The following is a 17,460-nucleotide window of genomic DNA, read 5'->3' as shown; positions in this document are numbered from 1 at the left end:
GGGGGAAGTTGTTAGGGAGAGCAAATAAATGCTTGTTTCTTGGAAATAATTTTAAGAAAAAATAAATTACTGAAGTTGTACTCTTTTAAGTCCCTTCTAGCTCTAGATTCTAAAAGATTTTTTTTTTTGTGAAATTTGCTATCTTAAGACAATTAATCGCAATGCTAACAATCTTGGTCATTAGGGCTGTGTCTTGGTCTATCTTCCTTCTTTTTCTCCTTCTCCTAATATATTTCAGGAGCATACCTAACTATACTTTCCTTTCAGGTCATTTAGCACTTCATGAATTCTCCTACAGAATGCATCAAGCTCAAAAGTAGTCTCATAGTCAAATAGTTATTCTGTCAACTGCATTTTACTAATTGGTATAATTTCCCTACACATTCCCAAGACCAAATTAAAAAACAATGTGGGAAAAATTCTGCCACTAAAGTTTGAAATTCACACACCCACACACCATTGAATAAACACATTTTTAACACTTTTTTTTTCTTTTTGCAACTTTTGGGTCAGAATAATTATTAAAGTAAAGTTATAAATTTTTCTTATTTCAAAACTCAACAGCCTGGTATTTTTAAATTATTGTTTTTATTTTAACCATGTTAAAACCACGTCATATTGAAAACATAGCTTTAAATTTTGAACACAATGTGTTATACTGGATGAAGGGCTGGCCTTAGAGACAGGAAGATATGGATTTAAGTCCTATCTCTCACAAATATTAGCTCTATGAGCTGGAGGAAGTTATCATTTAATCTCTAAATGCCTCCAGGCAATTCCTTAAGATTAAATTTACAGATGAGTTACTGATGTCTAGGGAGTATCAAATACTGATGAAATCATAAGTCTGAGTTCCCTGCCCACACACAAAAAATACAAAAACAACAAAAACAAAACCCCACAAAAGTAAAGTAGAAAAAGCATTACAAATGTAGCAAGGTACACTGCGTTCATTATGATAGCTAGAGCAAGTCACTTTGAACACAACTTCCTGGAATCAGACAATTGAAGGAGGAGAGGAGAAAGAGAATGAGCAAGACAAACAGGAGGAAGACAGAGTGTGAAAAAGACATGGTACTATGGAAAGAGCACTGATTTGGGAGTCCTGGGTTCAAATCTAATTTGCAATACGTTACTTTTGTGACTTTGGACAAGTCACTTAATCCTCCTGGGTCTCTATTTTCTCATCTGTAAAATAAGGGAGTTGGACTAGATTGCCTCAAAGGTCCCTTCCAGCTCTAAATCTGTGATTCTGTGGAATAACTGGGCAGTTAAGAGTTGGGACCAAAAGGAAAGACCCTACATAGAACTTCCCAGGCAGAGGCAAGCATGGTCTGTGAGGATTCAGCTGTTCCTATTCTGAGAAAGTTAGAAGGTCATGGTAGTGATGATGCTGGTGGTAAAGTTCTTCTTGGCCATCTGCCTTCACAGCAATTACACAAGTGTTCCAAAATGACCAAAAAAAAAAAAAACCCAAAAGAAAAACCTACTGACCTATTAGGAATGAAACAACTTAACATGTGTCAAACTCTCTCTTAGTATTTCATTCTACAATTTGTTTGAAGGAAGAAAAAAGAAAGGAAGAAAATAATGAAGAAAGGAAAGGGAGGAAGGGAGGGAGGAAGGAAGGGAGGGAGGAAGGGAGGAAGGAAGGAAGAAAGAAAGGAGGGAAGGAAGGAAGGAAAGAAGGAAGGAAGGAAGGAAGGAAGGAAGGAAGGAAGGAAGGAAGGAAGGAAGGAAGGAAGGAAGGAAGGAACAAAGGAAGGAAGGAAGGAAAACATTCCTTTTATTCACTTTACTTTGGAGATAACAGTAGTGCTATTCCAGGCAGGCTCAGAAGAGAGAAGGGGCTAGTAAGTTTAAATTGAAAAGTGTTGCAGTAACCAATTTGAGATGGAAAAATGTGTACCTTGCAGCAACAAATAAATAACGTGAACTGAATTATCAGAATCATCTGGCATGAGCTATATTAACTACCAGAGGCCTTTAAAGTCAACATCCCATGTCTGCATTCACAACATGGAACCATAGGAATAGAAGCAATTATTCAGTTAATTTGGGGGGAAGCTTTCACCTGAAATTTCCAGGAAATTGAAACTAACTTTTTTTTATTAAATTATCCAGATAGCAGCCAACATTTTAAGAAAGAATAATCTCTTAAACCCCAATATCACCTTAAAAATTACCAAAAATGCCCCTCCAATTATTTCTATTTATCAGAAACATTATTTTTTGTACAAGCTATGATGTAAACCATCCATATTTTAACATTGCCTTAAAACTTCACCAACGACTTATTACATTAAGAATAAATTTACCCTAAGGCTATTTGGGGCTTTGAATATCAGATGCATGCTTTTTAAATCATTGATAACAATTCTACCTCCCTTTCCACTTATCCCAAGTTCATTTCACTTTCTCAAACCATTCTTTTTTCTAACTCTATAGTAACCCATTTTATTGGGCATATAACATAGAGTTAAGTCTCTCCAAAAGTGAAACCTTGGATGGCCTGCCACTGTTTCACCAGTATATTGCAGAATTGGGATCTTTTCAGAGTCTTCCCCCAGCGTAGGGGAAATTCAGGCATAATCACAAATCCACATCTCTGTGCCAAGAAGTGAACCAACATAACAGGACCAACATAATAACCTAGTTGTTCAATAATCAAGAGTCCAGGATCTTGCTATCCTTGATATTAAAAAAAAATTGCTAGTTAAAGTAGTAAGAGAGTTTTATAAAGCAGGTTTATGTTTGAACACAATTTTATTACTTCCACCTTCTTAGCCAAATTTCAAAATAGATTTTTGGATTATCTAAAAGCAAATAGCTGATTCTAAAAGTGTTAGAATTTGGGAAAACATGACTAGAAGAAATAACCTGTAAATGTCTTGGCTGCAACTAAAGAAATATTTTTCTTTTTAAATATACATGTATATGTGTATACATATATGTATACTTATATATATACTTTTATACATATATACTTATATAGATATACACATATATACTTATATACATATATGCATACACACACACACACACATATATATATATTTTTTCATTATTTAAATTTCAATAGAATATAATTCCTCGAGCGCAGGGATCATTTCAGTTGTCCCTTAGTAATCTAAGTTCTGAAATCAGTGCTAGAATGTGCTCACACTCTAGTATGAGCTTAATAGGTGCTTTTGTACTAGCTATACAGTGGTTGCTTAATAGATGGTTGTTGAATAACTACTGGTACAAATTTTTTTTAAAAAAAAATGAAGAATTTCACTTGTTTGTCACAGGATTATTTTTGCACTGTAAGAGGAAAGCACAATCCAGGCAGATACAAAGTTAATTCCTTGCTCTAAAAAGACCATATATCACTATAAGAGAGCACAATGTAGGCAAACAACAACGAACATGAAATGACAGAAAATGCTATCCACATCCAGAGAAAGAACTATGGAGTCTGAATGCAGATCGAAGCACACTATTTTCTCTCTCTTTTTTTTCCTTCTTATGGTTTTTCCCTTTTGCTCTGATTCTTCTTTCATAATATGATTAATGTGGAAATACATTTAATATGATTTTACATGTATAGCCTATATCAGATTGCATGCTGTCTTAGGGAGGGGGGAGAGGAAGGAGGAGGGAAAAATCTAGAACTCAAAATCCTATAAAATTGAATATTGAAAACATAAATAAATAAATGATTTTTAAAAATGAATATGGAGATAGAAGACTCAAGGTAAAGGTCACTTAGTCACTAGGGCTAGTCATAGGCAAGTCACTTCCCCTCTTTGTATCTAGAGGCAGCTGGTGGTGCAGTAGTTAGCATACTAGGCCTGGAGTCAGGAAGACCCGAGTTCAAACCCACCTTTGGACAATTACTATCCATGTGACTCTAAGCAAATCACTGAACTTTTGTTTGCCCCAGTTTCACCACATAAGAAATGGGGATAATAATGGCACTTGCCCTCAGGGTTGTTGTGAAGATCCAATGAGTTAATATTTGTAAAAAGTGCTTAGCACGGTGCTGGGCACATAGTAGGTGCTATATAAATGCTTATTCCCTTCCCCTTCCCTTTGAACCTCAGTTTCCTCATCTATAAAATGGGGACAATATTAAATGTACTACCTAACTCAGAGAACCATTTGCAAAAGTTCTATAGAAACATGCTATTATTATTCCAAAAATTATATACTAGAGCAGGTGGGAGAGTGTAGAAAAGAAAAAAAATCAACTGCTAGAAATAAGACTTCATTGCTACCCAGAACACTAATTAATGATTATATAACGGAAGAAGAAAAAGAGTAGGTGGAAGAAGAAGGGGCAAGAAGCATAATGAAACTTGCTATTCTTATACTGGGGGTTGTTCCTAGTAATTGTTTGACAATGGAAAAGAGTTTGAATTTTAAAATTTCCTGACCAATATGGGAAAGAAATTTGGAAAATTAGAGTAATTTTTTTCTCTTGTAATATGATAAACTTTTCTGTCTGAAACCCCATCTACGTATAGGCAGCCTTCTCATATGACTCATATGACTCAATTTCCTCTGACGAAGAGGAAATATGGGTTATAAGGTATTACATGGTTATAAACTATTAAACAGCTAAAGAAGAAAAGTAAGTGGTTCATGATAGGTAGCGGAAAAGCTGATAGGTAGCACACTAAGGTACTAGTTTCAACTTTGCCACCAACTAGTCCTGTGTCATTAGACAAGCTATGCAGCTTCTTCCTGGGCCTCTATTTCCTTATCTATGAAATGAAGGGATTAGATTAGAAGATATCTAAGATTCTTTCTAATTATAAAACTTGATTCAGCTGGTGGTACAATGGATAGAAAGGCAGACCTGGAGTCAGGAAGGCCTGAGTTCAAAGTTCGACTTAAACACTTACTAGCTAGATGACTACATGAATCACTTAGCAGCGTCTGCCTGACCTCCCTCCTTTCTTCTTTCCTTCCTCCCTCCCCTCCCTCCCTCCCTCAGACCTAGTATTATTTAATTAGTGCAAGGAATTTACATATGGAACTTCTATTAATGTGGACCTTTGACTTGCTGAGTTGCCTACTAGCCCCAATAGGTGATGTTGCTGGCCCATGGTCACACAGCTAATAAGTATATTTGATCTGAAGTCTTCTTGACTTCTAAGATAACCCTCTGCCCACTATACTATATTGCTTCCCTTAGTTTCGATCAATTCAATATCCCATATTGAGCATCTATAATATGCAAAGCATTATGCTAGGCACTAAATGATATATAAGGATAATTAAGATACAGTCCCAGCTCTCATAGTACTTGCAATCTTTCAGGGAAGATATGACATTATATAAGTATTGTTGTGGTTGTTCAGTAGTTCAGTTGTGTCTGACTCTTCATGACCCAATGGACCCTACTGTCCATGGGGTTTTTGTGGCAAGGATACTGGAGCAGCCTGCCATTTCCTTCTCCAACGGATTAAGGCAAACAGAGGTCTAGTGACTTGCTGAGGGTCACACAGCTAGTAAATATGTGAAACCAGATTTGAACTCAGGTCATCCTGACTCCAGGCTCAATCTCTCTATCCACTGAGCCATTTAGCTGCAAGGTATATACAGGATAAAAAGGAAATAATTAACAGAGGAAAGGCACTAGAATTAAGAGGAGTTAGGAAAGGCTTCAATATTTTAATAACCCAAGATTTTGCTAATATGGCTATTTCCCTCCACTGATGCAGATCACAAATTCTCAATGACAAAGTAGATGGATTAAACTAGATGGCCACTAAAGTCCTTTCCAGCTCTCAAATTCTTTAACTTTTATGACCTATCATCACCACAAAATTTATCACCCAGTCATCAACCTGTTGACAGGCTTCTATGAATGTGGGCGACTTGCTCCTAATCTAAACTTAAGAACCAGGATCCCCTTCATAGCCATAAACCCATTCTTCCTCCTCCCCCACTTTCTTCTTTCTGGCAGGGAATGCCCAGCTCATTCTCTGGACTTCTCTATCTCCTTAGCAGCCTTGCATGGCTACTCAAACCTCTCCCCATCTTTCCTGTTCCCTTTAATTTGTTGCTTTCCCTCATCAGAACATAATGTCTTTGTGTGTAGGCACTGTCTTTTTTGCTTGTATTTGTATTCCCAGTGCCTGGCACAACACTTGCCTGGCACATATTAAGTACTTTCAGTCACCCACAACTTTTCACTCTCTACATCCAGTCCATTGTTAAGTCTTGTGAACTGTACTTTATGAACACCTTTTTACTCAACCCCCATTGCCCCCCACCCATTTAGGCCCTTAGGCTCTCATTATCTCTCATTGTACAATTGCCAACATCCTCCAGATAAGTGTCCCTACATCCAACCTCTCCTCTTTCGAAAATCCATCCTCCCCACAAGATGATCAAATGGATCATCTTAATCTGAACATGTCACCCCAACCCCCCAAACAAAGCTTCAGGCATTGCCCATTGCCTCTAGGATAAAATGTAAACTTCTTTGTTTGACATTAAAAGCCCTATACCACCTGGCTCCAGCCTATCTTTCCAAATAGTTCACAACATCACCACTCTTCACTCATTCTACGTTCCAACCAAACTAACCTGTTTGCCAATTTTCACAAACAGCATTCCATCTCCTGTCTCTGTGCCTTTCTATAGGCTATCCCCCAGTCTCTAGAATGCTCTTGCCCCTCACTTCTGCCTGTTTGGATCACTAACCTCTCAGTGGTTCATCTCAAGTGCCAACTCCTCTGAATGCCCTTTCTGGATTCTCTCAATTGTTAGTACCCTGATCTTGATATCACTTTGGATTTCTTTTGTATAAGATATATATGTCATGTATTTTGTATTGTTATTTTGTATGTGTTCACTTATTTTAAACATGCTGTACCCCCAAAAGGGGATACACTTGGGGAAGTCAATTCCCTTTTCTGAGTCTCAGCTTCCTGTAGAGTGATGGGATTGAACTAGCTGTCTTCTTATTTCCATTTACTCTCTAAAATTTTGTTTTGCCTGTTATAGTTATTTTGGAAAATTTTAGAACTCATTGAACATGGGTCCCTTGAGGGCAGGTGCTGTCTCCCTCTTTATTTGTGGCCCTACATCTAGCACAGCTTCTGGCCTCTAAGAGGTGCTTTATAAATGTTTGTTGCTTAACTGAGTTGGAGGAAGATACTAATAGAATAACTATGCATTGCCTACATAATAGTACCAAGATTATATGGTTTTAATGTGCAGTATAATGGGGATAACAGAGTTTGAAAAATATTACAAAGAGGATCAAAGGAGGAAAAATCATTTTCAAAATGGAAGTTTAGGTGAGAATCAAGGAAAGCTTTCTGGAGGAGGTAGCGTTTGAGCTGGGACTTACAGGAGTTCACCAAGCAGAGATTAAGGGAGTGAGCATAACATGCCCCAGGGAATGGCATGAACAAAAGGCCAGTACTGGGGTGTGTTGGATGAAGGATGGCAAATAGTTAGGCCAGAATGACTAAAGTGAGTGCAGTGGAAGAACATTATAAGATAAGAAAGATGGAGAGGATGCCAGGGTATAGAATCTTGGATCATGAGCTGTTAGAATTTAGATTTTGTTAGGGAATAACCATTTTGATCAGGGGAGTGGCACACTCTAACTTGTGCATAAGGCAGCTTAATCTATCAGTCGAGTGAAGGATGGATTAGGGAAGGAGGAAACAAAACTAGCAATATCCTAAGCTACAGAATGTTAAGATGTATGCAGTTTAAATTTAAATCAGTTTTTCTCTATAATACCCAGAAATTTTCTGAAATAAATGTAACAAACAAAACAAAACAAAACCAAGCAAAAGACTAAACAAAAGGTTAGAGAGTGAATGGAAATGAAAGGGTAACCAGTTCAACACCCTCACTCTATAGGAAGCTGAGGCCCAGAAGAGGGAAGTGACTCCCCAAGGTAATTTAAATAACTGTAGACACAACACAAGAATCCCAGGTCTCCCGACCCAGTCCCACATTCTCTCTCCTCTATATACCACTCTATTTTTCTAGTAGGATGCATATACTGAATACATAATCAGTTTAGAAAAATCATTTGCTAGATTTGAGTCTGCTTTGGAACTCCTACAGAAGCCATACAATATCTACACCTAGACCTCCCAAAGGAATCAGGCAGAGGGCTTTCAGGAAATGGAATAGACTTTGTTTCTGCTATTAGTTACCTACTGGGAGAGGCTCATAGGAATGCATTTTTCTAGAGCGATTGATTGCACTGACTGCAAAAATTTTAGTTTAGACTCAACAGTAGGAAGAGGTATTATGCAGACTGAGGAAACATATTGCTCCACCCCCCCCAAAAAAAAAAAACTCCACCTATTTTTGCAAGAATATTTTAAAATAAATTTTAGAAGGTACCACGTTTATCATTATATAGCCAGTCAGCATGGTTGGGACATGGGGTGCTCTCAATCATTTGTCAAGTACTTTCGAAGCTCTCTTCTTCAGATAAATGGCTTTCTGATTTCATTTGTGTTTAAGTAGTATCAGAAGCTGGTGTCCTTGACTTTTTTTCAGATAAATGTTCATTGGGTCTATTTCACGGCATAATACAAAAATAAGGCATTAAAAATAAGTTACCTCTATAGAATGCGTCTCAATACTGATGATAAAAACTTGTCCACCGGATGCTGCCCATATCGTATCTTCCATCATTAGTAGACTTCTAACCGGCAGGACACCTAATTTGACCACTTTTTGAGGTTCAGAATTCCAGGATCCATCTTAAATGAAAAAATAAAATAAAATCACAGTCTATCCCTAATTATTGATGTAGTTTTGTTTTTCTGGATGTTGGGGTAGAGAATGAGACTATTCCAAATGTTAAAGCATCAAAACCTATATTTAACTGACATTAGGATATATGTGTATTTGGTGGGTGGGGTGGAGGTAAAGGGACATACCTGAGCCTTTCTGGAAATCACAGTACTTAAAACAAAGTAATTCAGTCACACTAGAAAGACCTAGAGCTAATAAGAGTTAGAAATTGACTTTTTTCTCTATCCTGTTACTATATTTTATTCTGTCTAATCATACTTCATGCTCAGGATTAATTCACAATACAAAAAGCATTACCCTAAGAGAAGCCATTCTTTCTTGTTTAATTTGCTTTCTTTCTGGAGGGTTATGGGCAATGAGTATTAATAAAAGGTAGGCCATTGAGTAATGAATTATTTTGTCCACAGAAACTTTTGAAGACCATCTATTAAATGTGAAGGGATAACCCTTTAGGTCCACAGAGAAAGAACTTTGTTGATGAAATTATGGACCTCTGGAAGCTCTAAATTTGAAAAAGGGGACAAACAAGTATTTTAGGTTAAAAGATCCTTCCCTATAACTTCTGCATGATAGTAGGAAAAACAATAATAATGTCATAAATAACTGAAATAAGACTAAATTTAAATACATATATTTGAAAATATACATAGTAGTATAAGTAGTAATTCCATAGCAATGCCCCCAAGTAGAAAAAAATAAAACTATTATTACATGTAAGTTCTAATCATTAAAAGGCAATATCCAGAATGATGACATCTAGAGCTTTGAGGAATCTTACTAGTTCAAACACCTCATTTTCCTGAGGCCCCAAGACATAAAGTCTCTTGGTGAAGTCACACAGCTAGTATGTGGCAAGCCCATGTTCCTTTAACTCCAAATCTAGTGCCTTTTCCATTTAAAAATCTCTCCACCTATCAATCAACAAACCTAGCACCTAAGCATTTACTAAGCATCTAGGTACAGAAGATACAAAGACAAAAGTGGAACAGACGGTTCTAACTCATTCTTTGATTCTATATATTAGACAATTACCACATTTGGTCTTTTGATGTCTATTAGGCCCATGGCTTTAAATAATGTCAGTCAGTCAATTACCATTTATTCAACACCTACAATCTGCTAGGCAGTGCTGGGGATACAGAAAAAAGCAAAAGACAATTCCTGCTCTCAAGGAGCTCACAGTCTAATATGGGCAAACAACTATGTACTAACAAGCTATGTGCAGGATAAAGTAGAGACAGTGAATGGAGAAAAGACATTAGAATTAAGAGGGATTGGGATTTTATCTGGGACTTAAAGGAAACCAGGAAAGTCAAGAGGTAGAAATGAGGAGGCTGAATATTCCAGGTATGAGGGACAGTTGGTAAAGTCTGGAGATGGAGTGTCTTACATGAGGAATAGCAAGGAGGCTGCTGTTATTGGATCACCCAGTACATGAGAAATGGTATAAGGTGCAGGATGGAAAGGTGGTAGGATGAGGGCAGGTCATGAAGAGCTTTGAAGGCCAAAAAGATATTATATATTTGATCCTAGAGGTGATAGGGACTTAATGGAATGTTTTGAGCAGGGGGGCAAAAGGAGGAGGGGCATGAATTGATAAGACCTGCGATTTTGGAAGATCACTTTGGCAGCTGAGTGGAAGATGGACTGGGGTAGGGAGAGACTTGTGGCATTCTATGCCTTAGATCTCTCTATAATTCAACCTTCATGAAAATTCACATCCTTTACAATTAGGTCAGCAGATTGTGGCAAATGGTTTTATTAAAGGGTAGCATGATAGACTGGAAAAATAAAACCCTGGAATCAGAAAACCTGGGCTAGATTCCCAAGTCTGGGACTTATTAGTCATGTGATTGCAGTTGGGGAAATCTATCTCTCAGTCTGTTTCATAACTAGTAAAATATGAATAAATAACTGTTGTCTTGCCTCCCTTATAGGGTTCAAAGATCAAAGATCAGAAAAGATCATGTATATGTAAAGGCTTTGTAAACTCCAGTGTGCTAGGCAGACATATAATTTATTATCCATTGTTAGTAGAAACAATATTATCTATTTCTTTTCAGATTGTTTTGTACCATTTGCCAATGTTTTTCAAAATATTATTGGTCAATTTTCTGAGGCAAGAAACTCCAGAGTAAATAAATCATAGTAGCCTATTTAAAAAAAGTAAAGCTGGGATTTTATTCCTGACAATTAAACTTGGAGTGGGGGCAGGGGGTGACATTTATTTTTTATTTTGGCCATACAGTAATACTGTTATATCTATTATATACTGTTTTACATATATATAATAGCGACACCGTGATCCACAAGTAAATAAATGATGAGACCTCTCATAATTCAATTCAGCTCCACAAACATTTTTAAGCCCCCACTATGTCTTATGGGCAGAGAAAACTGGTTTTATTTATTTCCTGGAGAACTTTCCCTTTTGATTTGGTTTGGTTCATGGTTATCCAATATAGTATTGGCATTTGACAGAATCACAGAAAAGTCAGAGATGGAGGGAATCTTGGCAATTGCATATTCCAACCCCATTATTTTATAGAAGAGGAAACTCCAAATCAGAGGGAGGGAAAGCACTTGTCCAAGGTCACACAGCTAATAACTGCCTAAGCTAGCATCAGAAGCTGGGTATCCTGATTCTTAGCCTATTACTTCCCCTACTATAGCAATTCCCACCATATCTTTACTATTTCTTAAGATGACAGTTACAAGAGAAATAAATGAACATGCAACTGAAGAAAATCTATACTTAGACTATTTTAATCTGATGCTTTTCTTTTTGTTATAAAATCCCATTAAAGTAGATGGTTAGAACACTGTACATGACACATGAATTAAAGATAACATATATTCCCAGGGGAGGGAAAATGGGCTTCTATGTCCTTCTTTTCTCTATCCAGTAATTATTTCATAGTGTTCTTCTTAAGTGAGTGATCGATAATTGTAGTTTACTAGAAACAGGGTTTGCGGTATCAATCAGGTTAGTAGATTAATGGCATATAAGGCCTTCTAGAATGAAAGTTAAATTTCATGAGCAGAAGAATTACTTGAGCAAAGGATTGTCAAGGCATGAAGGATTATTCCTCAGAAAAAAATGTGAAATAGAGAAAGTTGCCTTTGGTCCTGCCAGCCTGTTTTCCTCTATCTTGTTCTCCTTTATCTATAGAATTACCAGTGCTTCCCTCTTTTCCCCTCCTAGAGGAGAAGTTGATAGACCAACATCTACACTCAAAAAAAGACCAATTAGCCATCCATATCTTAACTTCACAATACATAGATGTTTCACTCTTCTCAGAGGCAACTGTTTTAAGCCTTCTCCTTAAGCTGTGTAATGGAATATTTTATCCACTGGTAGAAAGATCTTCAGAGACAAGAGGCAGTGAGTGCTGTTTTATAAGAAGGCAGAGGGTTCTTCCGGACCATCTTTAAGTCACCCTATATGCAGTAGGTGGCCACTCATTCTGCCTATGTGTAAGGTATCTATTGGCTTAATACCTTCTGGGCCCCTCTTGAGTCCTTACTTGGTCATTTTCAAAGCTCAGGAGTGGGAAAAATAGTGAATGGTTCTACTACATTACTATTAACTACTAATAAATTACCACATTATTATTAAAAAAGCTTCCCAAAACACAAAATACACCGAAGTCCGTAAATAACGATAAACAAAAGGGTAGAATTGGCCGGTGTCCCGATTTTTCATCATCGCTGTAGAAAGCTTTGGTCTGACTTGGAATACGTAGCTGACTTGTGAACCTATCGCTTACATAGCTTAGCATTTTGGTCAGGAGGGCAAAACACAGCCTTCACAGCAATTCTCCTCCAAAGTGTCTCCCATGAACAAGCTGAGATCACACAAGACTTTTTGATAGATATAATTGCAGAAATAGCTAGTTTTCTTTGAATATCAATAGCAAGGCATAAAATAGGGAGACATATGCTTGATGCTGTTATAGAAGATGTACTGAACAGAGGCCAACTGGAAGTGATTTCTTATATTCAGGTGGTAAAATTCTACAGATGCTCACATTTACAGATAACACTGTGATGACTGCATCAAGCCTTCAAACAATACAGGGCCTCCTCAATGAGATCCAGAGCCACTCAGAAATGATCAATTTAGTAAACCATACAGGAAAACCCAAGAGGATAAAAAATATTTATCGTCCAAATTATGGCACAGAGTTGGATGGATGACCCAATAAATTAGCATATCAATGTGTGTGTTCTCTCCATCTCTGTCTCTTTGTCTCTCTCATGTATCTGTAGCATTGGTCCAAGATATCTGTATCAAGATTTAAGGCAACCTACTGCATTTGTTAATTTGTGTGTGTGTACGTGTGTGTGTGTGTGTGTGTGTGTGTGTGTATAGTCTAAATTCACTAATTAATTCAAATAATTTTCAAAAGATATTGGGCAATATGCAAAATTAGCGTAGCGGTATGTATGTATGTGCTCTTATAGGTCAATGTTGATACATATATTGCCTCTAATCCATTCTTCACATTTATGTATATTGAGAGACTAATTCAATGAATTATTCAAAGTATATATACATCTATATTAAATCTCTATCTTGGACTATGAAGATCTTCCCCATCCATTAAGAGGCTTATGTGACGTGCTTTGAGCTCTGGCCCAGCTCATAGCTGTGATACATCCTGAGTCATACAGCCCATTGGAGGAGGAGCTTGTTTAGAGGGAGGCTTACTTGTAGGAAGGCTTTCCTACCTTTTGATAATTTCTAATTAGGCACTGAGTCCTGAGGATTCTAATGCCATCTGTCTCTGAGAAGTATATATACTCTGAGTTGGTATTTTGCTTTGAGGGTTCTCTTATGAGAAGGATCTTTTGATTTCCTGGTCAAGACTGAGTAGCCATATGTTCAGACCCCTTGACTGCTGAGATGAAAGGCTCTCTCGATCCAGTGGTGTATATAAAGTGTATAGCAATATTGCTTTGGTTCAGGCAGTTAAGAGCCCTGTCTGTTGGTCTTTATACTAATTTCTCTGCTTGTATTTTCTCTGCTGTTCAGGGTGCTGACCATTTCCCTGAACTAGTGAATGTAATTAAAAGTAGGATTGTTGACCCTTTTTTGAGCATTCTTTCCTAGAAAAGCAGATTTAAGAACCTGTGCTAGCAGGCCATCCTGGGTATGCTAGGGTGCTTGCTACTAAAGACTAGTACTGAAGATAGACAAATTGAGCCCTGAATTGAATGGGCAGTGGAGACCAAATTGTTTTGTGGTTGGAATATCATGCCCTACTTTCATGCTATTCTTCTTCATGTATTCCCTGTCCAGTCTAACTAGCCTATTTGCTGTTCCCTGGTCTTCTCTGGCCCTGCTTTACCTAATCCCACCTACGTCTGAAATACAGCTATTGTCTCCAAGGGCAATAGAGCATGAGACACTGAAAACAGGAGGAATTACTTTACATTTATCATAACTATAATAAGAGAATGGCCACATTTTAGACAGATTTCTATGTATAGTACTATGGGAAATGTTCCTGGAATCTCGATACTTTAAGGATCTTGATGTCAGTAATTTAAAAGTTTTGACTTTATAGGTCTGAAATTGAGCTAAACAGGTAACTGGAGGTCCCCCAGGCTTTAAAATTCCAGGAGTTGATAATCTTTAACATTTTGATTACTTCCAAAGACCTGTAATTTTATTTGTGTAGGTAGTTCATTCACTAATAGCTATTCACCCCCTCCCTGCTTCAGAGGACATCTAAATGAGTTAATTCTGATGATATGGCTCTCTGAAGCTGGGCAGGATAGCTCACAGATGATATCATATATTTCTGGGTTTAGTTTTTAAAACTTTTTGACTCCAGTAAAAAATGTCAGCTCTTGCCCTTCAACAAAAATCTTTAAGAACTGACAACCACTTCCACTTCCAAAACAAAACAATGAAGCAATTGTATATCTACAATAATTGTGGCTTGACTGCTCAAGTCCCTATGCCCAACAAAAAACAAAAAAAGAATACCTTTGACTACTTCAATATATGTTTTAAAGTGTATATACTATAGGGAATTTGCTTTTTATTTTTATGTCTAGTGTTTGTATCATAGAACATTTAGTAGATCTTTTTAGGGCTTGAAAGGAAAACTTCAAGCCATGGATTTTCACTTAGTGGTTTTGAAAGACTCTCTGGAAACACAACCTTTGGCATTTTGGCTTTCACAGATTTTTTTTTTTCCCTTCAGTCTCCTGCCAAAGAATTTAGACTTTTCCTTTCTTCTTTGCGCATTAGCAGCACTGATGATACCCTATGGTGACAGCACCCCTAGGACTCATTCATTGGCTTTTCTCCACCAATGACAATTGTGTAGAGCTTGCAGAAATGCCAGTTAATGATTTGGCCTGGGCATCTGCCTAGGCGCAGTGGAGTGCTTGAGAATATTTTCCCTGGAGATGTATCCTATGGCACATTTCATGCTGCTATTGTGTAGGCTGTACCTGTAGGGGACTTATGGATGGATTCCAAACCAAAGATTACTTGTATGACAGACGACATTGCTACAAATCTGACTCTTTGTCAGCAGCTTTGACTCTGGCTTGAACATGACGTTGAACTTCAGGCAGGAAAAGTTTCAGTTTACATGAGTGTAGTCTCATTTTCCCAAAGCAGGTAGACTAGATCAATTTTCAATTTTCTGTCCAGAACAATTTTTGTGTTCAGAGCTCAATAAAATGACATTCTGTCCCTAGGTAATGGTGTTATCATTTTAATTTTAGTACTTGAAAAACAAAGTGGATACCCACGTTAAAAAATCTGCAGCCTGATCTCCAGTGCATTGGATTGAGACGGGTATGCTGAAGGGTAGGTCAGCCAGATGGCACAGCGGATAGACTGCTGGGTCTAGAATCAGAGACTCATCTTTGTGAGTTCAAATCTGGCCTCAGACACTTACTAGGTATGTGGCCCTGGGCAAGTCACTTAACCCTGTTTGCCTCAGTTTCCTCATCTGTAAAATGAGCCAGGGAGGGAAATGGGAGAGCCCTCCAGTATCTTTGCCAAGAAAATAGCTTAACAACAACAAATGTTGAAGGAGACAGCACCTAGTGAACAAAGAGCAGGCCTAGGAATCAGCAAGACCAATGTGTATATATCAGTCTTGCCTTTGGTCATATAGTCTATGTGAGACTGGGCAAGTCAATTAATCTTTTATTGCACCAAAGGAACTCTATATGATTATCAGTTCCAGAACAAGTGTTTAGTTATCTCATAGGTCTGGCCTCTCCAAAACAAATGTGAAACATAAGCCACTTGAGGGAATAGAGTGTTTTACACATCTACCATGTAGCACAATGCCTAGCGTAAAGGAGTTTAGTTTAAAAAAATGAGTTTGACAGGAACTACATAAGGGGAGAAGGTAGAGTTGGATTATATTCTGCCCCAGTGGAGAGGATTACTTCATTATGAGAATGCAAATCCATAGAAGGTTAGAATGATCTGGTTGTTAGAAATCCCTGATTAGGCATCTAGGTGGTACAGTGGGTAGAGTGGTGAACTTGGAGTCAGGAAATTGTTTTTGTTGTTTGGTCATTTCAGTCTTGTCAGACTCTTCACGGCACTGTTTGGAGTTTCTCGGCAAAGACACTGGAGTGGTTTGTCATTTCCTTCTCCAGCTCATTTTACAAATAAGCAAACTGAAGCAAAAAAGGGTTAAGTACAGCAAGTAAGTATCTGAGGCCAGATTCGAACTCACAAAGAAGACCCTTTCTGACTCCAGGCCCAGTACTCTATTCCACTAGGCAGATCTGAATTCAAATCTGGCCTTAGAAATGTACTAACTGTGTGACCTTGGGAAAGTCACTTAATTTGTTTGCCTCAGTTTCCTTAACTGTAAAATGGGGATAATAACAGCACCTAACTTTGCAGGCCCATTATTAGGATCAAATGAGACAACATTTGTAAAAGTGCTTAACACACAAGCACTTAACAGCCTGGCACATAGTAGGTTCTCTATATAAATGCTTACTGCCTTCCTCCCTCTTCTCCTAATAAGCTTAATGCTAACTTTCTTCTCAAAAACTCTAGGGCAGGCTTTCCCAAATTAGCGTCATACACAAGGAAGACACAGGTTTCAGCATAATAACAATACTGGCCATTACTTTTATTGTCTTATTATCCTCAACATCGTTCAAATGAACATGGGACTCACAGCTAAAAGGGACACCTTAGAGATCACCTATCTCAATGGTGTCAAACTCAAATACAAATAGGGGTCACGAAACTTATATAAAGATCTCTGTAGGTCTCATACTGACTTAAAAAACCACATAGTAATATTGTATTTTTATATATCTTGTTAAATATTTCACAGTTACATTTTAATTTGGTTTGCATCATACTCAGGAATGTTGCAGGCTGTATGCAGGCTATGGGGCCACATGTTTGACCTTCTATCTAGACCAAATCACTCATTTTAGAGTGGATGAAACTGAAGCCTAGATGGGTGAAGTAACTTGTCTAGGGTCACATAGATGATAAGCAGCAGAAGTGGAATCCAAACTCAGGTCCTCTAACAACAAATCCATTTTTTTCCACTGCACATTATTATAACAAGCTCAATCTCATTGATAACACATAAGAGCAATTCAAGATTATTTTCAGCATTAATTGCTTTATTTCTGGTACTTGATTCAAAC

At 37.6% G+C, this 17,460-nt stretch overlaps 1 protein-coding gene across 4 annotated transcripts in view; it reads right to left on the bottom strand.

The window, feature by feature from the left end:
- Nucleotides 1-17,460, bottom strand: part of ARHGEF10 (Rho guanine nucleotide exchange factor 10) — a 244,523-nt gene that overhangs the window by 31,233 nt on the left and 195,830 nt on the right. For all 4 annotated transcript variants that reach the window (XM_036752754.1, XM_036752755.1, XM_036752756.1 and 1 more), the window contains one exon: nucleotides 8,596-8,738. In XM_036752754.1, the coding sequence (XP_036608649.1) occupies nucleotides 8,596-8,738 (143 nt within the window). The remainder of the gene's footprint in view (nucleotides 1-8,595; nucleotides 8,739-17,460) is intronic.

This window comes from Trichosurus vulpecula, chromosome 3 (assembly GCF_011100635.1).
Source record: "Trichosurus vulpecula isolate mTriVul1 chromosome 3, mTriVul1.pri, whole genome shotgun sequence".
Classification (NCBI taxonomy): domain Eukaryota; kingdom Metazoa; phylum Chordata; class Mammalia; order Diprotodontia; family Phalangeridae; genus Trichosurus; species Trichosurus vulpecula.
The sequence above is the reverse complement of the archived record's forward strand: the minus strand, read 5'-3'. Positions and strand labels throughout refer to the sequence as shown.